The 27,658-nt window shown below is 52.5% G+C and overlaps 12 protein-coding genes across 12 annotated transcripts; 6 read left to right on the top strand and 6 right to left on the bottom strand.

Moving 5' to 3' along the window:
* Positions 1-693: 693 nt before the first annotated feature.
* On the top strand, positions 694-1,371 carry BDW47DRAFT_122967 (uncharacterized protein; the record flags this gene model as incomplete). The annotated part of the gene is made up of 3 exons (XM_024815955.1): positions 694-839; positions 937-1,123; positions 1,192-1,371. The coding sequence occupies 3 exons, from the start codon at positions 694-696 to the stop codon at positions 1,369-1,371; spliced, it is 513 nt and encodes a 170-aa protein (XP_024675431.1).
* A 165-nt stretch (positions 1,372-1,536) lies between these two features.
* BDW47DRAFT_122966 (nucleophile aminohydrolase) lies at positions 1,537-2,255 on the bottom strand (the record flags this gene model as incomplete). Its single annotated transcript, XM_024815954.1, has 2 exons — positions 1,537-2,167; positions 2,233-2,255. 2 exons carry the CDS (start codon positions 2,253-2,255, stop codon positions 1,537-1,539), a joined length of 654 nt encoding a protein of 217 aa, XP_024675430.1.
* Positions 2,256-2,879: 624 nt separating this feature from the next.
* On the top strand, positions 2,880-5,137 carry BDW47DRAFT_100111 (uncharacterized protein). Its single transcript, XM_024811362.1, has one exon. It carries the CDS (start codon positions 3,011-3,013, stop codon positions 5,108-5,110), a length of 2,100 nt encoding a protein of 699 aa, XP_024675429.1. The 5' UTR covers positions 2,880-3,010; the 3' UTR covers positions 5,111-5,137.
* A 520-nt stretch (positions 5,138-5,657) lies between these two features.
* BDW47DRAFT_100110 (tethering complex subunit PEP5) lies at positions 5,658-9,064 on the top strand. The gene is made up of 9 exons (XM_024811361.1): positions 5,658-5,690; positions 5,748-5,816; positions 5,887-6,183; positions 6,244-6,867; positions 6,919-7,152; positions 7,207-7,542; positions 7,594-8,091; positions 8,140-8,538; positions 8,614-9,064. The coding sequence occupies exons 1-9, from the start codon at positions 5,676-5,678 to the stop codon at positions 8,989-8,991; spliced, it is 2,850 nt and encodes a 949-aa protein (XP_024675428.1). The 5' UTR covers positions 5,658-5,675; the 3' UTR covers positions 8,992-9,064.
* Positions 9,065-9,321: 257 nt separating this feature from the next.
* BDW47DRAFT_100108 (Saf4/Yju2 family protein) lies at positions 9,322-10,478 on the bottom strand. The gene is made up of 3 exons (XM_024811360.1): positions 10,331-10,478; positions 10,176-10,278; positions 9,322-10,111 (listed from the first exon to the last, which is right to left on the bottom strand). Exons 1-3 carry the CDS (start codon positions 10,368-10,370, stop codon positions 9,487-9,489), a joined length of 768 nt encoding a protein of 255 aa, XP_024675427.1. The 5' UTR covers positions 10,371-10,478; the 3' UTR covers positions 9,322-9,486.
* Positions 10,479-10,810: 332 nt separating this feature from the next.
* Positions 10,811-12,593, bottom strand: BDW47DRAFT_133753 (thermophilic desulfurizing enzyme family protein; the record flags this gene model as incomplete). Its single annotated transcript, XM_024817918.1, has 3 exons — positions 11,918-12,593; positions 11,742-11,863; positions 10,811-11,679 (listed from the first exon to the last, which is right to left on the bottom strand). The coding sequence occupies exons 1-3, from the start codon at positions 12,235-12,237 to the stop codon at positions 10,811-10,813; spliced, it is 1,311 nt and encodes a 436-aa protein (XP_024675426.1). The 5' UTR covers positions 12,238-12,593.
* Positions 12,594-13,459: 866 nt separating this feature from the next.
* Positions 13,460-15,699, top strand: BDW47DRAFT_67510 (uncharacterized protein). The gene is made up of 2 exons (XM_024819587.1): positions 13,460-13,815; positions 13,883-15,699. The coding sequence occupies exons 1-2, from the start codon at positions 13,524-13,526 to the stop codon at positions 15,589-15,591; spliced, it is 2,001 nt and encodes a 666-aa protein (XP_024675425.1). The 5' UTR covers positions 13,460-13,523; the 3' UTR covers positions 15,592-15,699.
* Positions 15,700-16,755: 1,056 nt separating this feature from the next.
* BDW47DRAFT_67494 (TLC domain-containing protein) lies at positions 16,756-18,612 on the top strand. Its single transcript, XM_024819586.1, has 3 exons — positions 16,756-16,999; positions 17,073-17,804; positions 17,862-18,612. The coding sequence occupies exons 1-3, from the start codon at positions 16,874-16,876 to the stop codon at positions 18,339-18,341; spliced, it is 1,338 nt and encodes a 445-aa protein (XP_024675424.1). The 5' UTR covers positions 16,756-16,873; the 3' UTR covers positions 18,342-18,612.
* A 344-nt stretch (positions 18,613-18,956) lies between these two features.
* On the bottom strand, positions 18,957-19,642 carry BDW47DRAFT_122960 (uncharacterized protein; the record flags this gene model as incomplete). The annotated part of the gene is made up of 2 exons (XM_024815953.1): positions 18,957-19,404; positions 19,491-19,642. The coding sequence occupies 2 exons, from the start codon at positions 19,640-19,642 to the stop codon at positions 18,957-18,959; spliced, it is 600 nt and encodes a 199-aa protein (XP_024675423.1).
* A 734-nt stretch (positions 19,643-20,376) lies between these two features.
* Positions 20,377-23,228, top strand: BDW47DRAFT_115541 (chitin deacetylase; the record flags this gene model as incomplete). Its single annotated transcript, XM_024814809.1, has 5 exons — positions 20,377-20,606; positions 20,662-21,337; positions 21,575-21,771; positions 21,924-22,162; positions 22,219-23,228. 5 exons carry the CDS (start codon positions 20,377-20,379, stop codon positions 23,226-23,228), a joined length of 2,352 nt encoding a protein of 783 aa, XP_024675422.1.
* An 805-nt stretch (positions 23,229-24,033) lies between these two features.
* Positions 24,034-26,017, bottom strand: BDW47DRAFT_133751 (general substrate transporter; the record flags this gene model as incomplete). Its single annotated transcript, XM_024817917.1, has 5 exons — positions 25,586-26,017; positions 25,410-25,533; positions 25,278-25,354; positions 24,546-25,226; positions 24,034-24,466 (listed from the first exon to the last, which is right to left on the bottom strand). The coding sequence occupies exons 1-5, from the start codon at positions 25,885-25,887 to the stop codon at positions 24,034-24,036; spliced, it is 1,617 nt and encodes a 538-aa protein (XP_024675421.1). The 5' UTR covers positions 25,888-26,017.
* On the bottom strand, positions 25,902-26,625 carry BDW47DRAFT_100098 (uncharacterized protein). The gene has a single exon (XM_024811359.1). It carries the CDS (start codon positions 26,560-26,562, stop codon positions 26,149-26,151), a length of 414 nt encoding a protein of 137 aa, XP_024675420.1. The 5' UTR covers positions 26,563-26,625; the 3' UTR covers positions 25,902-26,148.
* Between the last annotated feature and the right edge of the window lie 1,033 nt (positions 26,626-27,658).

Raw genomic sequence — 27,658 nt, 5'->3', positions numbered from 1 at the left:
AACTATAAGTTCCCATCATAGTAGCTCATACAGTACATGCTAAGCATGTTACAGCAGTTCAGCATAATATGTAGACAATTGCACATCCATACCTGAAGTAACGACGTGACAAGCCCCGGTTCAGGTTCCTAACATACTAAAAAACGACGATCACCACTAGACAATAGATGTCATGCCACTTCTGCTTCATAAATCACACGATTTTCAGTACGACTATAAGGATTTCATATGTAGGAGTATATTCGCGGTGGACGACAATCTAATCAAGATTTCACCTATATAATTGATTATCTCAGACGATACGCGGTGGTTAAGTTCGGCTTGCGATCGGATAGATCTCATAGGGTTGTTGTGCCAATGGCCAACTTATCAAGGCAACCAATGACGAACATGCCTATCCTGGGGGAATTGTGATTTATATTCTGGTTGTAGTTGATTTGATAAGAATTATGATAGGATTGAAACATTGGCACAAAATAAAGGAGAACAGGAAGGCGAATCTGAGGTGACCATGACATCACAAGCAACCGGGGAGCTTGTTGCGGCCATCTATGTCATTGTCATCTATGTCATGACCCAGCCAGCCTCCCTACAGCATTCCAGACTTTAAAATGCCCCTTGCCATGAATTTATTCAACAACTTCCATCACAGGCTACTCTCGTCCCCCAGCAGCTAATTATACATGAATGAAGATGATTCCCTCCCGGCTGAGCAGTATCTCCCTCGCAGCTCTGCGACCCACCCAAGCTACAGCTTCCCGGTCGACGCAGCTGTTCGCGCGACGGAGTTTCGCAACGCAGCCACCGCAGCATGGACAGAGATCGAGCGATGTTCCATAGTACGTGATTCAAACTCTACTACATGTTAAACTTTTGGTGTGATGAACAACAGGATCGCTAGTCCGCTGTGCATAGAACCAAGCTAACTATCACCAGTGCCCTAGGCGCCCTAATCCTCGGCGGAGGAGGGGCATTCCTGTTACTACGATCAGGCCCCGAAAAGACGCCACACCATGAACCGATCAAAGAACAGGCTGCTCAATATGTTAAGGGGACCCAGGAATCCGTGACCGGAGAGAAAAGCAACAGCTCATTCGAACAGCCGCCATCCGAGGTTGATCCGGTGCGTGTCCTTCCCCTTTTATACCAGACAACCACTGCCATGTATACATTCATTCTGACCCCCTGCAGGCCAGTTCAAGAAAAGAAGCTGGGGGATACAGTAGCATGTCCGGAAAGCAGGAGGGTCTCTCAAACACCACCAGCGACAACCCCCACATAAATGATCCGGGTCTGAGTAACAAGGGCGAGGGAGAGTCGGACTCGGTCAAGGTGAAGGGGACTGTCTCTCCAACCCGCCCACAAGCTTAAGACTGTGCGGGCTGTAGGGATAGTATCCTGAGATAGGATTGGGTTTATGTGTACTGCAGACTTTCCATCAATCCATCAAATGTCCTACTACGCCGCAGCATATCAACAAGTTCGTTACCAGTTATTCATTCAAGTATCGCAAATACCACCGGTACAGGTCTATTCTCAATCCTTCCTCAATTCAGCAAACACTTCGCGGATCCCGTCCTTCGTAACAATCATCATCTGCAAGTAGTCCCCAACTTCAATATGTCTCTCCGCGGCCCCCCTAAACGCATCCCGCACCAAAGCCTCTCCAACCTCACAGTCGAGACCACCTTGCACCACCACCTGCCCGTCCACAAAAGGAACCATCAAGGCCCCCGCCACTCCAGCCCCACAATAGGCTCTCTCCTCACAACTCCCCGCCGGATCATAGTTATAAAGCATCCCACGACCACTCGCATCTATCCCCGCCAGCATCGTCTGCAACTGATACGGGAAAAACCGCTTCTGGTACAGCAAAGTACTCAGCCGCTGTGCGCAGGCCGCAAGCCCGATCCTCTTCCCATGTCGGTACCTATAAGCGGCAGCCATAGCGTCGAGCCGCTCCTTGAGGTCCCTTCCATCGGCGGCGAAACCCACTACCGAGAGAGCGATTTGAGAGTCGGCGCTGCTACTGCCGTCTTCAATGGTGAATACTTTCCGCTCGAGGCGGGAGTTTATGCTGTAGCCGCTTGTGGAGCGTGTGTCGCCTGCGAGGATGGCGTAGTCTCTGCCGCGGAGACCGAGGGTTGAGCCGCCGTTGTCAGTATACCTGTTTGTATTAGAGGGATATATATCTGGTATTGGGGTGAGCTTGGAATGGGACGGATATGGTACGGGTAGAATTTGTGTTCTGCCATTATTCTGATCAAACTGTGTATTAGATTATCTGTCTGAGAAAGAGTGGCACTGATGATAGCTGAAGAGTTATAGCAACATACAATTCAGGGTTTAAGGCTAGGGTGGTCAATTCTGATATACAATGCGCAGTACTTGATGCTCTGGGACCTCAGCTCCAAAAAATCAATGAAATATCTGCAACAATCTCTATAGAACAGGAAGATGAGTCTGTCAGTACATATAGGGCAGGCAACTAGCACCGTCGTCAGCCCTGGTAGCCTACTCTGGCCTATCTACATCTAGGCACTACGAGTATACGTACTACTTGCTACCCGAGTATCTGCCAAGGAGGATTTTACTACAAATAATAAGCGCCGTAGGAGCCATAATCAACCCATTCACCTAGCATCAATGTCCATAATCCTGGTATAGATGATGAATGAACTCATACAATAAATCGTGATAAGGCCCTTGATATCGATAAGGATAAGGAAGCGGGGCCTTATATAGGCGTTGCTGGGGCAGCCAGGCGGTGAGCACGGCGCATCAAGTGGTCCGTCCGCCTGTTTTTTCGCCTGATTTGTTGGGCCGGAGATGGTGATGCCTGCAGACAATCTAGGTTGAAGCTTGATTGATCGCTTCCCCGCCATGTCATCGGATCAGCAGCTGTGCTCGAAGATATGAAGGCATCTTGGCAACTTCTCCCGCCCATCTCGACACCATCGATGCAGTCCGCGTCTTGCTGCCGTTCCATCATCCACCGTGGTTAGCACCCATGCCACCTCGTCCGCCCATCCCCCCACCTTCTCTAGAAACATGCTCGTCTTCGAACCCCGACCTCGATACGGATGGGATTCTCGGATCCGATGACGAGCTGGATGACGTGGCGCGTGCCGCCCAACGATCGAGGATCGAGAAACTCGCGGGGAGTTATGCTCAGGGCGCCCCGGTCTATATTCTATCTGCTTCACTCCGAGGACCGTTCGAGGATGGGTGGGTGAATCCATGGAAGAAGAACAGACGGAGGGACTATACAAAAGGGCGCTCGGGTCGGGCGAAGAAAAAGAGGGCGACATCACCGAGTCCAGTGGTGCAGGAGACAAATTCACGAAAGAGAAGGCCGTACCACGATTCGGAGATTCGGGAGGCGAGGAGATCGGCTGCCAGTCCCTCCTCCAGCGTTGGCTTATCGATTGGCAAATTCGATCCAAGGGCCGACTCCCAACGTCGACCCTCTAACAAGTCTCTCGGAAACAAGCGTGGTCTATCAGCGGTGTCGCCAAATACTCCGAGACGAATCCCTTCGTCGATAGTGGGGTCCGATGTACCTTCGCAGCACTCGGCTCCCTCCAGGCCCACAGATCATAGGTGGCTTAAAAAGGACCACGTCCGAATTGGGTTCAGCCAGGTTGACCCACCTACCTCCCCTACTACATCCATCTCCTCTCGTCTGGCCGAAACGCGGAGTCGTATGACTGAGGGTTCTTCCAAGAAGCGAAAGTCCCATCCTTCGAACGACCAGGGCCCGAGCAAAAGCAATGAATTGAAGCGACCATTCGAGCGTGGCAACTACACACCCGGCCGTAATGTCGACGATCGGTTACGGGTCGACGCAAGATCCTCGTCCCCCGGGAAGCATCTCTGTCCACCGACCGTGGTAGAGAGACTTGCCGAAGCTTCTCACCGAGATCCGTCGTTCCACGTACTATCTTCTTCATCCCAGCTGCCGAAGTTCGAATACCGTCGAAGGAGGCATCTTTTGCCCGACGGAGAGGCGCACTTTAGACCTCCACCCACGGCTGTAGCGAATGAGAGGAGCCCCGCCGATTCAGTTGCCTCTCACGACACGGAAATTGCAGACAATGATTTGGAAGTGCCCCGAGAATCGCCCTCAACAAATATGGTCGAGAATGGACCGCCAAAATACACACAAAACCCTCGAGCGTCCTTCACAACCAGCAATACTTCCAACACTCTCCGTGATGCGTCTGAGCCGCATTCAGAGGACCAGACTAGTGGATTACACACCAAGGGAAATACAAGTGAGAAGCTGCCTTCGGCCCAAAAGGTTCAAGAAAACCCAACCATAACGGATTATACCACCTCTCTACGTTCGATCGCTATACAAAAGTCCAATTGGGAACATAATGGAGATGCAGATAGTACCTTTGATCCACCGTTTTCAACACAAGCGGCTCTTCGACTCGCTCAGAAGTCGTTCCAGAATGACCTTGACACACCGAATCGCATTCCTGCAATATCGGATCACACCGAACCCACGTCGCGCTCACTCGGCCCTGGATCAGCTGGATCAAAGAACATTACCCCTTTTCACCAAATGACTGCGCCTGCCACAGATGACGGGCCCAAATCCGCACCGGGAACAACCGCACATCAGATGATGAGCACCCAGCACATCATCGACGCCGTGACGCCGTTCACCTTTAGCGCGGAGAAGAAGATCCAATTTCTCACTGCATCCTCCTATAAGGAAAGCCCCAGGAGTCACCAAAGAGATAGCCAGCGCCCGTCGTCGCCTACATCTCCAACCCCCTGTGAACATAACCGGGAACCTTCTACTTCTAGAGGCGAGAGGAGTTCTGTACATAATGAGTCTCCCCAACAACCAAGCATTCCAATCGAGATGCAGAGCGCCCTTGCCATGACCTTATCCGGGACTACACCACCCACAGCACAGGACGGACAAGGCGCAGCGGACAGTTTCAACTTGAGCCAGGCGATCGCGGAAGCTGGGAGCTGGTTGCAACACAGTTTCGACTTGAACCGGGACATCATGGCAATGAGGCATTCTAAACCCGGGTCTTCTGCGAAGACGGCGAGGTCTGCCGCTGTGAGTTTCGATACCACGAAATAAAACCCATTTTATCTGGCAGGAAAAGCCATAAACAAACCTTTCGGATATGCCAGTCTTTCGGTTGTATATTTTGTTCCCTTGGGCAATGTAGGGTTGATTGCCATGGGATGTTGCTTACGATTGGACATGATAAATAACAAATCTATGCGTACATATTACACATTTTCATCAGGTAGAATCTGACGACCTATCGATTCGACGTAGAAATGTCCAATTCGTTCATCTACGGGCTTTTGGATGACGACTTGCTTCATTAGTGCGTTTTATAGAGATATTCAAAGCTTTCACCACCTCAAAGCCCTTCAAGAGAAGATCTCATTTAGTAGAAGATGAAAAATCATAGTGATTAAGTGTTATCTAAGTTTTAACGTAGAATTGCAGAATGTAGAAAAAATAGGCAAATCTGTAGGATAAGATCGGCTCTGTCGAGTGACGTTTGGAATGATCCGGAGCTCGGCGTTAGCGCGGCGGAGACTCCGCGATAACAGCGGGATTGCGCCAGCTCCCTTTGACTCCATCTTCGACCTTCTTCATCCCACTACGATCGGTCTGTGACCGCGTCCAAATGGCTCTAACATCAGTAAGCACGGGTTACTCTATCAAATTGATTATTTGCCTTCATTGACGCATCATCCAGTGGAAAGCCTTCAATTTCTTCGATGCTTCGCAGGTGAAGCTACCTGATGAGAGCTCAGCGGTATTCAGCGTACGTCCTGCGCCCCTCCCAGAACTCTTTTAATCCCGATTGTACATATCTGATGTCTGTCTGTACCTAGTCTGACGTCGCCTCCATCTGCACCGGCTCTTCGAATCTCTTCCTCGGATGCGCCGATGGCCTCGTCCATGTCGTCTCGTCGGCCTTTAAAGTCGTGCAGTCATTCAGAGCCTCCGACAGTGGCTCCATCACACACATCAAACAAATAGAAGGGACGTCGCTTCTGGTGACAATAGCGGAGGATCTACCTAACGAGCCAGTGTTGAAGGTCTGGGCTCTGGATAAGCCGGAGAAGAAGACCGGCGATCCTCGGTGCTTGTCCGCAACCTCGGTGCAGAATGCGAGGCGGCCATTCCCTGTATGTCGGTCCGAAAACCTTCCATCGTGTTTCTCTTCCTAACCTGGGTTATTAAACTAGGTATCTGCATTCACAGCTCTGGAGGACCTCTCTCAGGTGGCAGTCGGCTTTGGCAACGGCTCCGTCACCATCATCCGCGGCGACCTGATCCACGACCGCGGAGCCCGACAACGGATAGTGTTCGAATCGGAAGAACCCATTACGAATCTGGAAGTACAAACCGGGGGGATATTGACTTTGTACATCTCGACTACCAGTCGCATATTAGCCTTGATCATTGCGGGTCGAGGACAAGGCCAACCTGCTCGTGTGCTGGAGGACACCGGATGCGCCGTTAGCTGCATGTCGTTGGACCGGGACTCGGGCGACGTCCTGGTTGCCCGGGAAGATGCGATATACACATACGGACCGCATGGACGGGGGCCCAGTTACGCTTTTGAGAGTCCGAAGAATTCGATCACGATCTTCAGAGACTACGTTGCGCTGGTGTGCCCGGGGTCCTCGCGACCGGAGTCTTTGCGTAATTTCGGGGTCAGCCCCGCCGATGAGATGTTTAATACCACCACCTTCACGCTGCTCGACACGGATCTCAAATTCATCGCGCATGGGGAGTCCCTCGCGTCCTCGGTACAACATGTCTTCACTGAGTGGGGGAGTCTGTTCATCCTCACCACTGATGGGAAGGTATGTGCATTTGCCGTGAGGTAGTTGAAGCGACCTAATAACCTTGTCTAGATTTTCCGGTATCGCGAGAAGAGTCTCCAGCAGAAGCTTGAAATCCTCTATCAACGCAACCTCTATATCCTGGCCATAAACCTGGCGCAAAAGAAGGGCGTGGACCATTCGCAGCAGAACGCTATCTACCGCCGGTATGGGGACTTTTTGTACCAGCGGGGCGACTACGATACTGCGATGCAGCAGTACCTTCGAGCTATTGATAACACGGAGCCGTCTCAAGTCATCCGAAAGGTAAGCTCAAGCGGTAGTCCGCAAATGATCGTGTCTTGTCTAACGATCTGGCAGTACCTTGACACCCAGCGGATTCATAATCTTATCGAATATCTTGAAGAATTGCATGAACATGACCGCGCTACTGTCGACCACACGACTTTACTGCTCAACTGTTACGCCAAACTCAAAGATACTGGCAAACTGGATGCTTTTATCAAGGCGCCTGGCCAGCTGAAATTCGACCTAGAAACTGCCATTTCCATGTGTCGCCAAGGTGGCTACTATGAACAAGCAGCTTACCTGGCTACCAAATACGGCGAAAACGAAATGGTCGTGGATATCTTGATTGAAGACTCCAAGAAGTATGCCGAAGCTGTAGAGTATATCTGGCGACTTGATCCTGAATTGGTATGTATCACCTGTGTCAACGAATGGGACCACTGGTGCTGAAATGTTCAGGCCTACCACAATTTGATGAAGTACGCCCGAGTCCTGCTTTACAACCGTCCAGAGGAAACCACCGAACTGTTCATCCAGTATTATAAGGGCGCATTCAAACCCAGGACGGAAGTGGAATCACCGGTTGAACCCCAAGAGAAGTCGGGAAGCACGCTGCAGAGTCTGGCAGCATTTCTGCCCCTATCTCTCATGAGTGCCGGCGCAGGCAAAACCGAAGTGGCCGAGCCTCCATCCGAAGCTGAGGTTGAAGATACGGAGCCAGCCCCTACTTACCACGCTCCGAAGCCGCGGACGGCGTTCTCAGCCTTTGTCGGCCATTCTCACGAGTTCATCACCTTCCTCGAGGCTCTCATCGAGAAGAATGACCTCAAGCAAGAAGACAAGATTGATCTCTACACAACTTTATTCGAAATGTACCTGGACACAGCTAGTCATAAGAAAGACACAGAGAAAGAAGAGTGGGAGAGCAAGGCCAAAAAGCTAATAGAGGGGAAAGACGTAAGACATCCCTCCCCCATCCCCCGCCACGTTACTCACCGCGTTTAGATACCGATCTCCACATCCAGCGTGTTGCTCCTTTCCGATCTATCCGGCTTCAGAGAGGGGTCAACCCTTGTCCGAGAGCAGGAAGGCCTGCGTTCAGATATCTTCCGGTCGTTTACATCGGCGAAAGACACGCGCGGCGCTATCAAAGCTCTGAAGAAATACGGCCCCCAAGAGCCGCAGCTCTACATAGACGCCCTGACGTATTTTGCCTCGAGCCCAAAAATTCTGGAAGAAGCCGGCGAAGAGCTCGACGTCGTCCTGAAACGGATCAATGATGATGGCCTCATGTCCCCGCTGCAGGTTATCCAGGCACTCAGCAACAACGCTGTTGTGACAATGGGGCGGGTAAAGAAGTATCTCAGCGAGAACATCGAACGAGAACGCAAAGAGATCTCAGGAGTGAGCCCTCCCTCTCCCTCCTCCCAACCCCGCAACACCACTGCACAACGCGATAGAAACACTAACAGTACACAGAACCGCCGCTTAATATCCAGCTACAGCAGCGAAACCGAAACCAAGCGCGAAGAAATCTCCCAACTAGGTACCAAGCCCATCGTCTTCCAAGCACGTCGCTGCATGTCCTGCGGGGGCGGCCTCGACCTCCCCACGGTCCATTTCCTTTGCAAACACTCTTTCCACCAACGGTGTCTGAACAAGGTCGACGAAGACGCGGAGTGTCCCGTTTGCGCGCCGCAGAACTCAACCATCAAGGCGATCCGCAAAAGGCAGGTTGAGTCTGCCGATCAGCATGATCTGTTTAAGGGGGAGCTGCAGCGCTCGAAGGATCGGTTCCAGGTTGTGAGTGAGTTTTTTGGGAGGGGGGTTATGAGGTCGCAGAGTACGATGGAGTGATTGTTTGCATATTGTGGTGGATAGTTTAATTTACGCGACACGTAGCATTTGCTATACTTATGCATATGATTCTGAGGCTTACTGCCACGTCGTTTGCAAAGATCATACGTAGTATATTCAAGGCCATTTGGTTATGAATAATATAGACGTGGGTGTAGCTTATATCCAAGTATACAAGCCCGCCCGCAACTATGACGATGATGACATCCCCCAACCATGAAGGTCCTACAAAACAGTAGAACATTAGAATGGCCCAGCTGTTGGGTCCAATCTCCTAGAGGACACTGCCGTGGGTTGAATTTCCAGTGGAGTTTGAGGCCATGGTTCAGAAGATAAAAACAGCCGTCTCATCCATCGCTGGACAGCATAAATAGAAGAAAACTACCGGTGATGCTATACTATCAACATGAATGAAATAACCACCATAACGCCATCATCTTATCGTATCAACCAAACACGCAAAATAGTAACGAAGCCAAGAAAAGAAAAAGCAAGCTACTTCCGCTTGATCCCAAGCGACGGCTTAGCCAAATCCTTCCTCTTCTTCTTCATCTTCTGAAACGACACAACCGGAGGCGGCGGCTGCTCGGGCTCGACCTCATCCTCCTGTATCCTGCGCACGCGATCCCCCTCAGCAGTCGTAAATGCCCTCTTAGCAGCCTCCTCATCCTCCAACTCCTGCGCAGTCCGCGCATCAGCCGCCGTATCAGCAGGCAGCGGCCCCTCCTCAATTCCCGTCTGCTGCGCGCGCTCCAAGCGCGCATTACGCACTCGGATCTCATCCAACGCATCAGCAACAGCCATTTCGGTCTTTGCATCTGCCGCCTTCTGCTCCAAATCAGCCATGACGTCGCGCTGGGCTTCCTCGCGCTCCAGCCGATCCAGCCGCTCCTCCTCCGTCTCTTCATCTAGCTTCGCCTGGCGCCAGGGCTCGAAGTTGCGTTTTGCGCCTTTTTCGCACTCGTAGTCCATGTGTTTGGGGTCTGTTCGGAAGGAAATCTCGGTGGAGCAGCCTGTGCAGCGGATGTAGAAGCGGTAGATGGGGATCGAGTAGTATTTTTCTTCGGTGGTTTCTTTACGCGCGTTGAATTTGCGGCCTTTGTAGATGTATTCGCCGCAGCTGTAAGGTTCGTCAGTTGTACAGATCTAGAGGGATTCGGTGGACGGAAGATAGAGCTACTTACCTGTCACAGCGCATAGAGAACGGCGCCATCAGACGAACGGTTTGGAGCTTCGGGCCGGCATTTTTCGGCTTCTTCTGCCGAGTAATTTGACTTGGGTCGAAGTCTATGGCTATTAGCTATGCGCCGCTAATATTATACCGATCAAAATCACATACCTGGGGGATAGTACTTGGTGAGCACTTTGCGTTCAGACATGGTGGTTTAATGCGCGGTGGCGGATATATGGGGTTCAACGAAATGACTTGAGTAGGAGGTTATTGGTATTTCGTGTATGCCTCTCCGGCCGCAGGATCTCCGTGAAAAGGTCGTGGCGAAGTTGGAAAACGAAATGACGGCGAGTTCACGATCTCCGCTGGAAGGCGGCGATTATCGCGGTCACATGACGTGTGATGCGCACTAAGCCTAATGTGGTTGTTATATCAATGGGCCAATCATATCATGCACTGCATACTTCTGGATGCCGCAGGCATTGACAATGCTCCTGACAGGCACAGCATCATTCAAACTCGATAAAATACACTGCTATAGATTTATTTTCAAAGACAGATTGGATTGTAACTATCTTGGATTCAATAACGCCATATCATGCTACTACCACATGCTGCCAGATCCCGGGACGCTGCTACCACCGACCCCTAGGTATACCAGGTTGGGGACGGAATCTCATCAAGCAAGAAGAAACGGCCCTGTTCCGACTCCTTGTAAGCCACCGGGTCGTGCAAGGTGTGCGTGCGCACATCCCTCCAAAACCGGTCCAAACCATACTTCTCAGCTGTGGACCTCGCTCCGGTCACCTCGAACACACCACTGGTTACATCCAGCGCGGTATGTGTCGCGACAATCTTGACACTCACGACCCATTCGGCGACTTCTCCACGCTGCCGCGCTGTTATGTCTCGCTTGTCGCCGTGGTCTCCGTAGAGGGCCGCTAGCTCCTGGCCAGCCCGGTCAGCCAATGCATCTGCTGCCCGAAGGGACGCAAAGAACTTCCCATAGCGGGCCAGAACATAGTGCTCATCTGCGGCACTCTGCTTCGGGTCATGGGCAAACGGCCAGGGACGGGTCTGAGTTGCCGTATAAAGTCGCGCCGTCCGCAACGCTCCCTGAGCGATGCCAATATAGAAGTTGACAAACACTAGCTGGATGGTTGGTAGGAGCAAAGTGGGAAATTGGATGCCCAGGACCTCGGGTATCGGGGCCTTGGTCTCCTTTGACCACCCCAATGCATCTTCCCATGGGATAGGGACGTTGTCGATCTTGACGGATCCGGATTCGGTAAGGCGAAGACCGATGTTGTTCCAGTTGTGCGAGAAGATGATCCCAGGCTGGTTGGTCTGGACCAAGGCGAAGATGTGGCCGTCTGTGTTTTCGTAAACCCCTTCCAATACTGTGAGATCTGATATGACACCGCCCGTGTTGAAATTCTTGAAGCCGTTGAAGACGAGACCATCGCCAGATGGTGCCTGCGTGACGCGACTGTCGTTATCGCGAGGGTTCACAGCGCCTGTAAATCGATCTTTATCAGCAACCTGATCGGTAGTTCCTGGTAGACGGTCGCTGACTTACCCCCGATGAAGTAATTGTTCTCGAGGATGAGCTTCTCCGTACGCTCTTGCTGCTCCTTGGTGCCAACAATGCGCGCCGTGGTCGACCACAGGAGGTGATAGCCCAACAGCATACCGATAGACCTGAACAAACAATCAGTTCAAGTTCCATGGCCAATTCACATATATCACACCTACCCATCACCCGCAGCAACCTCTCGGATTATCTTATATCCAATTTCCCAACTCTGTCCACCACCACCATACTTGATATCTCCCAGAGCCTTGAGCAGCCCTGCGTTTTTGAGCAGAGCGACTTCAGCCCGTGGGATCTTCTGCTCTTTACTCCGAGCAGCGGCATCGGGGGCCAGGATATCAGAGACCTTGCGCGCCCTGTCCAGCCAAGCGGTTGACGTCTTCGGTTGACCTTCCGCGGCGAATGCGTTGAAGTTGGCCTGGTAAACCGAAGGGTCCGAAGACGGCGGGGTGGGGTTTGTGGTGGGGTTTGTAATTGCCATGGTTCCGTGCTTGTCTGTGAGTTGATGGATCACCCGGATGATAGCCAACGGAAAGGGCTGGTTCTTATACTTCAAGATGGGAGGGATTCGTCAGAAGGTGCTGCGATGGTACCACGCACCAAATCGCTCCATTCAATGTCCCCGAACGAGGTGCAGGTCAGTTGCCATCCAATTGAAGGTCAGTTTCGGCGCTGCGTGTTCCTTTGCTGGAGACGGACATTCTTGGGTCGATTGCGAATAGCAGGTCATGATTGCGTGTTGTAGATCTGCCATGGGATTAATGGGCTCAGGCACTTCAGTGAACCATCGATGACGAGATAGTAAGGAATATTCGTCCTCGTCACACTGGGTTCGACAGGTTCGCGCGTTGATTCGTACGTAAGTCCATTCTGATGGCTACCAGTGCCCCTCCTATCACGCCATCATATAGTGCGGGGAACGGATGAAGGGGTTTGACGATAGCGAGTGTTGGCTACCTATCTTGCTGAGCGCTGTTGGTGTCGAACTTTATATATCCTCCTTATAGTTTCAGTACTTTCTCACCAGTCGGTGTGGTTCTCAGAGAAAAGTCTATAGATCACTTCAAGATTTCTAATCTTTTCCTCAGTCTCTGGGCCGGTGCACAATTCTTTCTGGAGATCAAACAATGTCTCTCACCATCCAAGTAAGATCCAATTCTTCAGTCATCCATTTTGATCCAGCGCAAGTACTTGAGGTATCTTGCTTTATCGTATGTCGCAGCGCTCCGCCCACTATATCGGATCCATCATACCGTAGTATAAACGTACAGTTGGCAAAAAAGTGCCGTGGGATACATCACCAACATATAAATCATGATTAAATCCTCAGGTATTCATGGTGTTTCTGTGTTTCTGCAATGTTGACATTGTATTTAGCTAGAAAACACCTGGTCAAAGTGAGTGACATGGTTGCATATATGTTTGAAGCGCACTAGATTTTTGACTATTCGAGGGCCCCCTAGGAATAACATGACGGCTTAATGAAGTTGACAATTCAAAGTAGATCAGTAAATATATAGATCTAGAGAGTGAAGAGGCGCAACATGACATTACCAACATGTTCATGGAACAAATATCTCACATAGTTGAGGTCAGAAGAATATTGCCTAATCAGTCCTAGTCAAGTGGGTGAACGAGCCCGATAAACAATCAATCACTGATAAGCATTTCACTCCGAATTTCATCTGCAACTCCAACTCTGCTCTAACTGTCTTTTTTACACCTATTTACTACTCGATTCAAGGCCCGTTCTATCCGCCGTCCTTCATGTCAGATAACCGTGTGATCCAGGACTCCGACGATGAAGAGGATCCTCTGTCAGAGGAGGTTACTGCGCCCATGGTGAACGCGCCGCAGGACGCGCCGGGTCACCAGGCCGGTAATATCGACGCGCCCCCCGACGAATCGCACGCCGCAGAATCAAATCAGACAGGCCCGTTGGCAGTTGATTTCGACCAATTTCTCCAGTCTCAGGAAACAGGACCGGCAAGGCTATCTGCCTCTCAACAGCAGAGGGAAGCCAGATGGATACCCGGGGATGCGGGGTGCAGTAGAAACGGTAGGGGATCATCGATGTAGCCTCTATGATCTGTCAATTGGGTCACTTACACTCGTGGGGCTGACAGGTTCGACTATGATGGAGATTGGCCTTGCGCAGCAACGACTGTTCGAAGACGAAGACGCCCAGCACACCCACCATCCGTCACCTCCAGCGACTGGCTGCTCCGAACCCTTCCAATCCGGCCCAGACCCGACAGATGAAATGCAGCTAGTTCCTGACGTGCATGCACCAGAAAGCGCTGTCGATATCGGAGCGGTCGACCCGAATGGTGGCTCAAACGATACGGAAACCCATGCCGCGCCCGAATACCCACCGACTGTGCCCTACACTTCCATACCCCAATACGTGATCGGACCTGGAAATGGCTACTTGAATGATGGAGTACACGCATACCATGCCCCGGCACAAAACCTGCCCCAGTACAGCAGCATCACATCCGACGATTCCTCCCGATCGGGTCCGTCATACAACTTGTTTGAGTCGTCCTTGCGGCCGTCTGATTCTTACAACGAGAGCAATTTCGCAATGAACACCGAGGTGACAGGGCCGACAGAAGCCCCACAGCAAAGTCTACGAAGACACAATTCCATGCAAGTACCGTTTTGGTCGCCGCATGATACGGAGCCGTTTTCCTCCGTCGCGTCACCGCAGGCTAGCAGGGTGAAGAGTGACGGGGCTGCCACAGTTGATTTCCACCAGTCCCAGCACAGTGCCGATGAGCTTGCTGCGCCCGTTTCAGTGGAAGTACAGATACCTGAAAAGAAGCGGGGACGCAAGAAGAAGCAACCTGTGTTAGAGGATGATGAGGATGACGAACTTGCTCAGCCCATTGTCCGTGAGCCTCTCGAGCAGGTCGACAAGCCTGAGAAACGGAAGCCGGGAAGACCGCCAAAAAATGTCAAGGGCATCCTTGACGAAAAGACCACGAATGGGACAGATGATACAGCCACCACTGGACCCGTGGAAAGTGACTCGCGATCGTCGGATAATGTGGCCAAGAATTCCACCCGCGCCGGGAATCAAGTAGCTCTAGGGGAAGCATCGGAGAAAGAGAACGAGCCCGAGCCCGCGAGGACGGTCCAGGTCGTTGAACCCACAGAGCCCGCTGTGCAAGGGAGTCGAAAGAAGAAGATGAAGCGAGGGAAAACCACTTCCGTCACCGTCAAGAAAACATACGACTCCGACGTGGACGATGATGTGATATGGGTGGACGAGCGCCCTATAACTACAAATCATACGGACCCGCAACCCGACACGGACGCCGGCAATGCTGAAACAAATCCACATGCTGGGCCCGGGACTCACATCAATGGTGACACAAAGCCGGCACAGTTTGAGGTCGTCCCGCCGCCACCGAAGAAACGTGGGCGCAAGAGAAAGGCGACGTCAGAACAGGTTCCTGACGAAGCATCGAAAGAACAGGGAGACATCGCCGACCCTGGACTGGACGGAAACCAAGGCCAACAGAACGATACTGATAGTCCGGCAATCGAGCCCCCTGCCCGCAGTGATACGGTCATGAGTGAGAGCCATCGGAAGAGCGTAGAGCCTTCTGCCGTCAACCCTTCGGACCCCCTACTAGACCCAACAGCAGAAAAGAAGGAAAATGTCGATGCCCCCGCGACACCCCAGAAAACGGGTAAAGCACCAGAAACGCCCGCCAAAGGACCAACCAAGCATAGTCCGATCTCCTCGACATCCCGGGTTCCGTACCGCGTGGGACTGAGTCGGCGGGCGAGGATTGCGCCCTTGTTGAAGGTTGTCAAGCGATAGGTGGACCTGGGTTGTGCTGTCCTTGTGTATTTTATGTATTTGATGTTCAGCTACCCTCACGGCACCTCAGTTTGAGGTCATGTACCGTGGAATGTATGACGACCTATTTAATCATGTACATTGTTATCCTAATGAAAAGAAATGAGACTCCGAGGATCTGCAAGCGCGAAACCATTCTTAATCTTCGAGACAACGCTAGTCCCTCACCATGCTGATCTCATAAACACGAGTAGTCGTTCTCGTGCAAGATTCATTTCCCCATGCACCAAGTCGCCGGGCATTTCCTGTTCCTGTTCTGTCCTTCTTTTCTTGGGTGGCCCTCGGTCTTTTCGGCAAATGTGACGACCGTGTGGAGACGGTGGAGCTTGGCGACACCAAGAGGGTCCCTGCGACGATCCGACCTATTCGAGGAGGCTCGAAAACCTCGGCCAAGTGGGTTAGCTGAGGGTCACCGTTACAATTGTATTGAAACTAGAACCATCGCATTTCCTAGATCCATCGAGTCCAACTCCCACAGCTCTGAGCCATGGTCATCTCCTGCCGTCGATAAACCTGGACCGTGGAGGACCGATAAAATCGACGACGAACGAGATGATGGCCGATAGTGTGTCGATCGGGGACGGTCAATGGTCCGGAAGGAAGACGGTGGAGTCGTAAAAGTGGAGACAGGAAGCCAAAAAGAGCAGCGAGAGAAAGAGCAGAAGGAAAAAGGCGGGAAGGGGAGAAGGTCACTTGAAGCCAAGTCGAGCTGAAGCCGCGACTCCCCACTTCGACCTCTCTTTCCCCTCCCCTTGGCCAATTAATCAAATTTCCACCGTCGTGAAGTCGATCGCCAATGATAGCACTTGGTTGCTTTGGAGCCTTGTCATTTCTGGGATTCTCCGCCAAGTCAACTGGTTGACCGACTGGGAAAATCTCGCTCGGGTTAAGACGCGCTCTTTCTCTCTTCTTTCCTTCTCCTTTTCCTGGTCCTCCTTCCACCTATTCTCCCCCCTCTGGTCCGAAGTAGTCGACTGGGTTGATTTCCTTTTTCCTTTTCTGACCATTCGATTCAACCTTATCCGCTCCTTTCCTTCTTGGGTTAAACTGCGGGCTGGAGGTCTTGTGTTTCCCCTATTTTGTTACCGTGGTCGCCGATTCCGACTCCGCTCGGGACAACTCACGCCGCGGACTTAGCACGAATTGCGACCAGGACGCCCCCATACCGTGATTGGGGAGGGGGTCATTTGTGATCTAAGTTTTTTACGATCTTTGAGCGCCCATCCTTTCTATACCGTCGATCATGGCTCGCACCCGGAGAAGTGCCAGCAATCTCGGGGCGGATATCCGGGGGGACACGAGCGCCCCGGCGATGTCGACCATGAATGAGGTGAGCCCGATCGAGACGGAGGCGCCCAAATGGGATAAGGTACGTGCTGTGATTTGGGGATGGCCTATGTCAAGGGAGAGGAATGGGTTGGACTGACAGATTTCTTGACCAGGTCCTCCCGCCGCGCTCCTCCGAGCCGTCCAAGTCGCAGTCGAAGCGTCGCAAGAGTCGGTCCTTGCTCCACCGCTTCAAGGATCTCTGCCTTAAGCACACCTGGGTTCTGCCGCTGTTGATGGTGATGGTCTTGCTCCTGGCGTATGCGGTCAACCCGACGGAGAGCAACCCCATGCACAGCGCCATCTTCCTGTCCTATCCCCAACCCCCGAAGACGCCGGGCGGCCCGATCATGTACGGCAAGGGCCCCAAGGATATCGCCTTCGTTTCCTTCTATACGATCGTCCTGTCCTTCACCCGCGAGTTCCTGATGCAGCGCATGATCCGCCCGCTGGCCGTGTACTGCGGCATCCGCGGCCGCGGCAAGACGGCGCGCTTCATGGAGCAGGTCTACACCGCGATCTACTTTGGCATCTTTGGGCCCTTTGGTCTGTACGTGATGAAGCGGTCGAATATCTGGTACTTCAACACGACGGCCATGTTCGAGGGCTTCCCGCACCGCGAGCACGAGCCCGTGTTCAAGGCGTACTACTTGCTGGAGGCCAGCTACTGGGCGCAGCAGGCGATCGTGCTGATGCTGCAGCTGGAGAAGCCCCGCAAGGACTTTAAGGAACTGGTGGGACACCACATCATCACGCTGGCCCTGATCGGATTGAGCTATCGCTTCCACTTCACGTACATGGGTCTGGCGGTGTACATCACGCATGACATTTCGGATTTCTTCCTCGCTGTATGTTTCCAATGGTCTGTTCCGTGAAAAACCGAGTGCGTGCTAATTTGATCGCAGACGTCGAAAACGCTCAACTACCTCGACTCGATCGTCACGGTCCCTTACTTCGGCATGTTCGTGGGCATGTGGATCTACCTCCGACATGTACTGAACCTGAAGATCCTCTGGGCGACATTGACGGAATTCCGCACGGTGGGACCGTTCGAGCTGAACTGGGAAACCCAGCAGTACAAGTGCTGGATCAGTCAGTACATCACGTTCGCGCTGCTGGCGAGTCTGCAGGCGGTCAACCTCTTCTGGCTCTATTTGATCCTCCGCATCCTGAAGAACTACATCTTGAGCAACGTGACGAAGGACGAGCGGAGTGATGACGACACCGAGGAGGAGGAGGAGACCCCCGCCCAGCCGCCGACGGCCCACGCGACGGGCACCGACGCGCCCACTCTCCGAGCACGCAACGCAGGCAAGGAGAACCAGGCGCCTCAGGTGCTGATCAACGGGGAGCCCGTTAGCGACAATGCCCAGAAAGGTCGTTAGCAGACATATGATCCGGGAGTCTTATCGTCGCTGCAGGACAGGCCAATGACCTGATCGAATCAGGACATGTGTCTGACATGGGCTTGTCTATAGTGGTGGAATCGATCCTGCAGCGACTAGATCAATCGTCATCCTACCTTATCCAGAGGGCGATGTCGATCCAGAGAGTGGCGCGTGAACCCTCTTGTTCATTTTCCTTTTTTTTTTCCATTTTCCCGTCCATATTTTATCTTACTCTTTTTAGTTTTTTTATTTTTTTACTTGTCTGTACAACAACCGTTGCATGACGCAGCTGAGTGGATATAGTGACGATCCCATGAGTGAGCGCTTTTGATTATCGGAAAATGAATCACGGAGGGGACAGCCAAGGGAGGGAGACGGGAGACCTTGGGACGGGGCCGGTGTTTGATATAATATAATGAATGAATAGACTTGTGCTGACCACGCCGTTCCATATTCCTATTCTCGTTGGTTATATTCACTAGGGTGCCTGGATGTAGGGTGTACTACTGCCTATACATTGATCATTGATATTCGACATCATGAGTTGGTATGATACAAAGAGAGAGGAGAGGAGACTCGTCCCATATTTTAATCGTCATCGCATGTATGTGATCAAGACTGGGAGTTCTCGGCGGGAGACTCCTCCTTGGGCTTGGAGTCTTCTCCTTGGCTGTCACTCTTGTCCTCTGTCTGCTCCCCAGTCTTCTCGTCCTTCTGGGGTTGGTTTTCCTTTTCGGACTTCTCCTCGGCCTTCTCCTCGGCCTTCTCCTCGGCCTTCTCCTTGGGCTTCTCCTCGGAATTCTCTTCCTTCTGGGGGTTGTCCTCCTTCTTATCCCCCTCAGTCTTCTCTTCCTTCTCAGGCTTCTTCTCCTCAGACTTATCCTCAGATTCAGGCTTAGACTCCGTCTCGGAGGCAGAAGCACCCTGCTCTTCCTCCTTCTGCGGCTCCTCATGCGCCCCTTCGTCATGCCCATGAGCATGAGCATCATGGCCCTTTTCCGGACCAGACTGGAGCAAGAAGTACGCCGAGGGAACGGTCAGACCGACGGACGCGAGGATCCTGTAGAATTGTTAGTTTTCTTGATTATTTGACTGATTCTATTCATTACAGATTTATGTTCTATGTTCAATAAGGAGGGAAATTACCATGGTAAGTCGCTAGACTTGGAGGCCTGCTCGGCAGCGGAACCGGGAGAGGAGGCATAAGTGCGACGGAAGGCCTGCTGGGCTGGGCGACGAGCGGTGGCATTGAATGCGCGGAGGGAGGCGCGGAGGAGGGTTGGGCGTGCGAACATCATGGTGAGATTTTCAAATGGCTGGAATTGAGATCTTCTATGTTGTAGAAGTATTTCAAGTTGTGTGTGGTATATTGTATAGGGGTGTTTGTTGGGGAGAGACAGAAAGAGAGAGAGGAAAAAGTACCCGGGAGAACAGGGAATAAATATTAAGGAGGCTGGAGACCTTAATTTATTACTCGACTGACCTCGCTCTATTGTACTCCGCAGTCGCCAGTGTAATATCCGACTAGTTACCTACTTTCTCATAACAAACTACCCTAAAGGTCAGGTTCAGGAACTGCGAATTCGGAGGTTGTTGCTCTGATGTAATCAGGCCATCCGGTTTGCGATGATATCATCGAATACCTTGGTGTCATGTCCTATAGAACTGACTGTTAGAATAGGTAATGAGATGATTTAATTTGTCTGTCTGTTTATCTCAGGATCTATCTATCCATCGATCTATCGATAAATATACAGAGTTACATAGAGTCCATGTTATACTCCGGACCCGAGTGATGTGGCCACCTCAGGCATCCACCACGGCAGCCTTATCCACTTCTCTCAACTTCAACCTCAACTTCTCACCAACTTCCCCTCATCTCGCATCAAACCTCCATTCTCTCGCTCTCCTCAACTGGCGTGATTTCGGTAATTCTAAATAATTGAATCGCTCTATCGAACTGTCCTTGCAGCCTCGTGATCCCCATTCTAGATCAATTTCCCATTATCACCCCTCGTGCGGGGTCCTCACCATGGCGGACCGACAGGCTGTCCAGCAGAATGTCAACTCTCTGCTCTCCAAGCTTGATGACCCCGATCCGGACATGCGATACATGTCGCTGAACGACCTTCTCGGCATCCTGAGCGCCCCTACTTCTTCCTTCCTGTCCCACGACCAGCACTCCTCGTCGCGTCTGGCGGACGGTCTCCTCAAGGCCCTGGATGACCAACATGGCGATGTCCAGAACCAAGCCCTAAAATGGTGAAGATTCCACTACCAAACTCCACCGCCTGGTTTCTAACTGCATATTCTACAGTCTCGCCCCCCTCGTCGTTCGACTGCCAACCGACAGCCTCACCTCCATCCTGGAACAGCTCTCCGCCCTGACGGCCTCCCAGACCGTCGACACCTCCGTGCCCAACACCGCCCTGAGAACCATTGTCACGGCCCTGCCCCGCCCGCAGACCGGTCAGCCACCGAGCCCCGAGGTCGCCTCCGCGTACGCTTCTATTGCCAAGGTCTTGATTCCGCGCCTGGTCGGCCCCACCCCATCCCCCTTCAGCCGCCGGGGGTCCACCGTCAAAGGCATGCTGGAGAAGGACCAATCCCGGGGTTTCAGCAGTGACGCCATCGACGTCCTCATCCAGGTCGTCACCTGTTTCGGTGCCTTGCTCAAGGACTCCGAATTGACCGGCCTGAAGGCCTCGGTCATGTCCATCATCGACAATGACACGGCTGGTACCGTCGTCACCAAGAGAGCGCTGGCTGCTATCTCCGCCCTGGTCCTCCACTTCTCCGACGCCCAGCTGAGTACGTTTGTGTCGGAGCTCGTCGAACGGTTCAACTCGCCGCAGTTGAGCATCGTCCGTCGCCGCCACCTGATCGCCGCCGTCGGCAGCATTGCCCGAAGCGCCCCGGCCAAGTTCGGGCCGCACCTGCCCACGCTGGCCCCGTTTGTGTTTTCGGCGGTGGGCGAGACCGATCTGAGTCAGGTAAACTAGGAAACTTTCCAGGCTGTGATGCTCCTTCTTACTGACCTTTCCAGTAGTCCACCGTCCCCAACGCACGTTCCATACCCTCCGCCGCCTAGATCATGGGATTGATGTAGCATGGGCGACTCCGGATGGAATGTATTTCTATATGGCGCTGGTGGACTGGTGGCGCCCACAATCATTACGAGACATCCGAAATTGAAGCTATTGAATTTTATTCCTTCCAGCATTCTGTAGCCAGACTTGATACTATTGATGATCGTGGATTCGGTCGACCGGCGATGCTTCAACTACTTGCTGAAGCTAGACCATCTCATCCTGGATCGTACATGCCGTTTTCTCAACCTTGACACGGTTGGGCGTTGCCCCCACGCAGCTTCCCTATCCATCTTGGAGCACCATGTCGCCCCTTCCAAAGAAAACATTACCCCCGGGTGAATCTCCCATCATCCCCTTCACGGCAGCGTTGGGCCTCTTCCGCCCTCTCATCCCATTCTTTCGTGTATACATAGCACTGACCCACTATTCTGCTTGCTGTCTCTGATTATTCCATATCTTACCTCAAATCATCTTACCGGATCAAAAGCGTCAACATGCATCTTTCTACCGTCCTTGCCCTATCAGGCATTGGCTTACTGGGATGCACGACTGCTCTCCATATCGCGGAGCTTCCGAATACCAAGCCCTACAATGTTGTGCCGGTGTCAGGGGCCACCAGCTCCCCCAATACGCTGACTCCACGTGCGGAACAAGCCCGATGTGGACCTGGATTTGGTCATTGCACGGATGACAACTGCTGCTCCACCGCAGGTAGGTTCTCCACATGTATCTCCCACGGTCAGCGACGCTAACGGGTGTAGGATACTGCGGCAAGACGGCAGCACACTGCCGCTCACCGGACTGTCAGATTGACTTTGGTCACTGTGACGCACTTGAAGTCCCCGGCGGCAACCCCACGGACGACGTGCCTCGACCCAAACTTGGCAGTGTCCCATACGGCCCGCAGACCATTCGATCCTGCACCAAGCAGGGGGTGGTCGCGCTTACCTTCGACGATGGGCCCAGAGAACACACCAAGGATCTTTTGGACCTGCTGGACCGGTACAAGGCTAAGGCGACCTTCTTCGTCACCGGAAACAACAACGGCAAGGGGGAGATCGATTCTCCCGACCAACCCTGGGCCGACCTGATTCGCCGCATGGTCAATAGTGGCCATCAACTGGCAAGCCACACCTGGTCCCACCAGGATCTCAACAAGATCACCCACGAGCAGCGTCTGACCCAGATCCTGTTCAACGAGGCTGCGCTTCGCAACATTCTGGGTAGTTTCCCGACGTACATGCGGCCACCGTATTCGAGCTGCACGTCCCAGACGGGGTGCCTGGGTGACCTCGGTGCGCTGGGCTACCATGTCATCTTGTACGACATTGACACCGAGGATTTCCGTCATAACTCCCCAGATCAGATCCAGAAATCCAAGGACATCTTCAATCAGAACCTGGACAAGAAGAAGCCATCGTGGCTCGTCATCGCGCATGACGTGCATGAACAGACCGTGCACAATCTGACGGAACACATGCTGCAGCGGTTGGCCCACGATGGGTTCCGAGCCGTGACCGTCGGCGAGTGTCTGGATGACCCCCCGGAGCTCTGGTACCGTGCCGACGACGGTGACAATGGACGGCTTTCCCTGAAGAGTTCCGGGAGTTCTCAGAACCCCAAGACAGGCCCTACGCCCAATGGCAAGCCTAAGAATGGACCGAAGCTTACGACACACATGGGAAAATCGAAGCACCATCACAAGGCAGCCAAGTCGCAGGCGGCTCCCGTGGTGCAGGTTGGATTCGGTGTGATGGGACTGGTTTTGTTGGCGGCGATTCTGGTTCAGTGACTAGTGAGGGATCTGGCTTAGGAGTATCATCATCATTATATTTCAGCTAAACGATTGCGGACTTTCGCCATAAAGTGCGACGGTCATTAACGGTAGAATCACAACGCGTTGATCATAAGAACAGTAGTTCATTACTTCGTCCCTCGTTGATAACCTACAGAGTGGTTCTGGAACAGCAGGCCCTTGCTTAGTATACATCATCATTGTCATTTAATTAAAGCATGAACGAGCCCAATAATAGTACAAGCCCCTTGCATCAACCAGGTGGATAGTCGGTAAGTAGTACTCACCATGCGGAGGCAAGGGATGTAGCCTACACAGAATTTATATTACATATTATATTGCATAGAAGTAAAACACAACTATTGTACAGTGACGTGTAAAAAGTAAAAGTGACAATCTGTCTTCACCGACCTCGATAGTAGGTAGGTATCTATCTAGTGATGGTTAATGGGTCGATTTATCTGATGGTATGATATGATATGGATGGATGGATGGAAATATGTACATCATATTATGGGTAAAAATAAAAGTCTAATATAGGCGGATGAAAAGAGAAAAGTAAGGTAGGTAGATAGGTAGGTAGGCGATAGACGACATATCTGATGAGAGAAGGATGGATATTTGTACCATGTATGTATATATTGAATTTAGGGTCTCGTATGCACTTGGTATTTCTCTGTCTTCTTTCCTTGTTCCATCATCCACAAGGAGGAAGGAAAAAGGGAAAAAAAAAGGGGAAAAAAAAAAAAAAAAAAAAAAGGGATAAAAGGAAAAGAATCAAAGACAAGGAAACGAAGAAAGATTACATCTTCGAAGCCTCATCATGCTGCACAACAGCGCCATTCGCGCCCTTCTCCTCATCCCCATCCACAAACCCAACCTGCTCCATCTCAGCCCCACTCCTAAACTCATTCTTCGTCTTCCACGCGGGGCGTCCAATGAATGGAATTCCCGACGGGTCGGTAAAGATGGCCTCGACATCTTCAAGGGTTTTGCCTGCTGTCTCAGGGAACATGAAGAAGACGTGCAGACACATGGCTGTGCAGAAGACGCCGAAGATGATGTAGACTTTCCAGGCGACGTTGGCGAAGGCCGGCGGGACGAAGTAGCCGAGCGCGAAGTTGAAGGCCCAGTTGGAGGAAGTGCAGAGGGCGTTGGCTTTGCCGCGGACGCGGAGGGGGAACAGCTCGGGCGGGTAGACCCAGCTGACGGGGCCCCAGGTGATGGCGTAGGAACTGTTCAGGTTAGTCTTCTCTTCTTCATTCTTTTTGGTGGCAGAAGGATATGCGGGCATGGGATGAGGGGAAGACATACGCGACGAAAAGATAGGTCGAGGCAATGACAGCCTTGCTGGCAGGCCCCTTGATCACCCACGACTGGGCCTCGATGTGGCCCAGGCCGCCGGGCGGTGCGGGGTGTCCGTACGTGGCCATCAGACCGGCATTGACGAACATGAAGGTGAGCATGCCGATCGCACCGAGGATGAGCGTGGGACGGCGGCCCCAGCGGTCGACCCAGAGGAGAGCGGGGACGGTCATGCAGACGTTGATGACGTATTGGATACTGGACGAGACGAGCAGATTGTCGCCCTCGAGACCGGCCATGGCGAAGATATACAAGATGTAGTACATCATGGAATTCATGCCAGTAAGCTGAGACCAGATCTGCGTGAACACGCCGACGTGAGTGCGGTTGAGCATCGACGGCTTGAACAGCTCGAGGTAGGAGACGTCAGCGTTCTGGCGCTCGAATTCACACACGCTCTTGATCTCCTCGTATTCGCTTAGAACGAACGGCGAGTTGGGGTCGCCTTTGCCGTGGACGAGCGTGAGCACCGCGTGGCATTCTTCCCAGCGGTCTTTGCGTGCGAGCCATCGAGGGGACTCGGGGAGGAAGATCATTCCGATGAAGAGGAGAACAGCGGGGACCATCTGCACGCCCCAGGGGATGCGGAAGGATGCGGTGCCCTTGATGTAGCTGCAGCCGTAGGAGATGCTACGTTGAATGTTAGTACTGCCGTTGGGGAGAGTAGAGGTGTAGGCGTACTAGAACATGATCATGATACCCCAGGTGATGGCCCACTGTTGCATGCCGACAAGACGACCACGCTTTGTGGGGGGTGCCTGTGGGGCCAGGTTAGTGGGTGAAGATATGAGTAGCGTCGACGAGGCGACTCACCATTTCAGTAATGTACACTGGAACCTGGGCCGAGCAAATACCGACGCTGATACCGTTCAGGACGCGGCCGACGATCAGCATAGGGATATTTTGCGAAGCGCAGATGATTATAGATCCGATGCACCTGTCGATGTTAGATGGACGATTAAGGGAAAGGGAGTAAAGTGAAGACCCACCAGATGACAGAGCCGATCATGATAGACATTTTGCGGCCAAAAGTGTCAGAAACAAATCCAGAAATCAAGGCGCCCAGCCAGGAACCTCCAGCCATGGAGGCGGTGATACCGCCCTGTACGTCAGGCCTCGGCCCAGTACATGTAGTTTTACCCTGGGCATCCACATCGACGGCGCCTTGTTGGAAATAGCACAGATAGGACTGAGTGGTGATGATGGCGGACATCGACGAGATGTCGAAGCCGAATAGGCCACCGCCGATGACGGCGATGGCCGAGATGGCATATAGATTGCCGATGATCATGATGGAGATGCTCTAGAACTTCCACCAAGTACGACCGCAATGCCCGTTCACTATCTCTCAAAGGCCGAAACAAATCCAACGAAGAGAAAAGAGGAAGGGAAAGCACGAGGGTGGGGAGCTGTCTCTTATAAAAGGGGGCCCCGCGTCAATTTCCCCGGGGGAGGTTGCATTCGCCTGGGGTTGCAGATTTCACACATGGCCTGGCTCTCATGATCCAAACCCAAACTGCGCATGCCAGGCCATTACTCCAAGAAAAATAACTCAGACAGTCCGTACCAGGCAAGATTGGGGTGTTCTAAGAGACAGCGCTTCTACGCATCTGGTTAGGGCCGACGCACTCGAACCCAATAAATGCATGAATCTGTCGCGAGACGATCCACCCGGGATGGGAGGGTGGCAGTCGACAGACCACGCGAGCTTTTCGGCTTCCGACCTCCCTGTTGTCGGCATCCTCCTTTCCTGGTTACAGGACGGGAGCCCAGCCCACTGAGACAGCCACTGCACCTGGATCTTGGGTTTCGGGCTGAAGTGGTTGCCGGACACCAACAGACCAGTGAGTGCCGTAGCGGCTAGGGCAACGCACTGAAGACGTCCAAGGAAGAGGAAAACCAAGTTGCCGGATAAATGAGGAATGTGAGTCCCGGGGGTGGGCCCTAAACAACCACGCGAGACCATCTCTGGACGGCCTGGTGAGCTAGCTCGACCGAAGACAACCGGGCCCGGCAGGACAACGCAAACGGATGATTGGACGGTGTCACCCTGGAAGCCGTGGATTGTGGAGGGATCCGGGGGAGCAGTCACCCCGGGAAGCACATGAGCAATCTCAGGCCGAGAAAACATTCCAGCCGAGACACGCCAAGAGAGGTCCCATCCCCGACGCAGGATGCAGGATCAACACACGATGCTGCCGGGAGCGGAAGTGGCTCCGGTGGCGTTTTTTTAGCCAAATATCGAGACAACATTTGCAGGGAGTGAGATCGATCCGAGATCTCTTCTGTTTGCTTTATTCTCCCTCCTTCTTTCAATAAGAGAAAGTCTAAGAAAAAAAAGGGAAGAGACAGGACAATCTCGGGTAAAACCGAGGGATAGTCGATCCCACACAAAACGGTCTAGTCCCCTTTCCAGACCCAGAATTCTTAGTTTATCTCGGGGAAGCCGTAGGGACTGCGCCAGTAAGAGTCGAGCTGGTTCCATGGTCCACGCGGTGAGTGGAGAATCATGAAACCAACTCATGACTAGACGAGCCGATGGGTTAGTGCCTCGTGAGTCGTGACAGACCATTCCCCGCAGGAACATGCCATTGTGGGTGGTGTGGGAAGTAACATTGTGTCAGAGATTGCCAAAAAAAAACTGGATCAATATCCAAGAACCACGTGATTATTGGAGAATGGAGGAAGAAGAGAAGAAGTGAGAGTAAGAGATGAAGTCAAAGTGAAGTCGAAGTTGAAGTCGACGGATCCCGTTTCTGCCTGAGGTTCCCACGTCTTCCGACACGATGGGCCTGAAGGTGGAAATAAGCACAACCTGATGGTGATCGTACGATAATCTAGAGAATGCTATTCAGGATCGCTTGTCTGACAGGCCAACGACGCTACAGGGAAAGATTGCATGGGGAGATCATCGATCTTGTTGCCACATGGTCCACCTTGTATACACTGGTGGTTATTATTTGCATTCATCATCGTTTATTCAAGGGCGAGAAAGACCCATTATTTATACCGAGAAGAGGAGAGAAAGAAACAAGGAAAGAAAACAGGCAATGTGAGATCGA

The sequence above is a fragment of the Aspergillus candidus genome, assembly GCF_002847045.1.
Source record: "Aspergillus candidus strain CBS 102.13 unplaced genomic scaffold BDW47scaffold_5, whole genome shotgun sequence".
NCBI classification, from domain to species: Eukaryota; Fungi; Ascomycota; class Eurotiomycetes; order Eurotiales; family Aspergillaceae; genus Aspergillus; species Aspergillus candidus.
Note: the sequence above shows the minus strand (reverse complement) of the source record. Positions and strands in the feature narration are given on the sequence as shown.

Coding starts and splice junctions, on each gene's coding strand:
- BDW47DRAFT_100110 (XM_024811361.1), top strand. Junction 5,817..5,886: donor AGAGCTCAGCGGTATTCAGC/GTACGTCCTGCG, acceptor GTCTGTACCTAG/TCTGACGTCGCCTCCATCTG. Junction 8,539..8,613: donor AACGCAAAGAGATCTCAGGA/GTGAGCCCTCCC, acceptor AACAGTACACAG/AACCGCCGCTTAATATCCAG.
- BDW47DRAFT_100111 (XM_024811362.1), top strand. CDS start 3,011: ATGCCACCTCGTCCGCCCATCCCCCCACCTTCTCTAGAAACATGCTCG.
- BDW47DRAFT_100098 (XM_024811359.1), bottom strand. CDS start 26,562: ATGGTCTCGCGTGGTTGTTTAGGGCCCACCCCCGGGACTCACATTCCT.
- BDW47DRAFT_67510 (XM_024819587.1), top strand. CDS start 13,524: ATGTCAGATAACCGTGTGATCCAGGACTCCGACGATGAAGAGGATCCT. Junction 13,816..13,882: donor TGCGGGGTGCAGTAGAAACG/GTAGGGGATCAT, acceptor TGGGGCTGACAG/GTTCGACTATGATGGAGATT.
- BDW47DRAFT_100108 (XM_024811360.1), bottom strand. CDS start 10,370: ATGTCTGAACGCAAAGTGCTCACCAAGTACTATCCCCCAG. Junction 10,279..10,330: donor CACCAAGTACTATCCCCCAG/GTATGTGATTTT, acceptor TAATAGCCATAG/ACTTCGACCCAAGTCAAATT. Junction 10,112..10,175: donor TTCTCTATGCGCTGTGACAG/GTAAGTAGCTCT, acceptor CGAACCTTACAG/CTGCGGCGAATACATCTACA.
- BDW47DRAFT_67494 (XM_024819586.1), top strand. CDS start 16,874: ATGGCTCGCACCCGGAGAAGTGCCAGCAATCTCGGGGCGGATATCCGG. Junction 17,000..17,072: donor AGGCGCCCAAATGGGATAAG/GTACGTGCTGTG, acceptor TTTCTTGACCAG/GTCCTCCCGCCGCGCTCCTC. Junction 17,805..17,861: donor TTTCGGATTTCTTCCTCGCT/GTATGTTTCCAA, acceptor ATTTGATCGCAG/ACGTCGAAAACGCTCAACTA.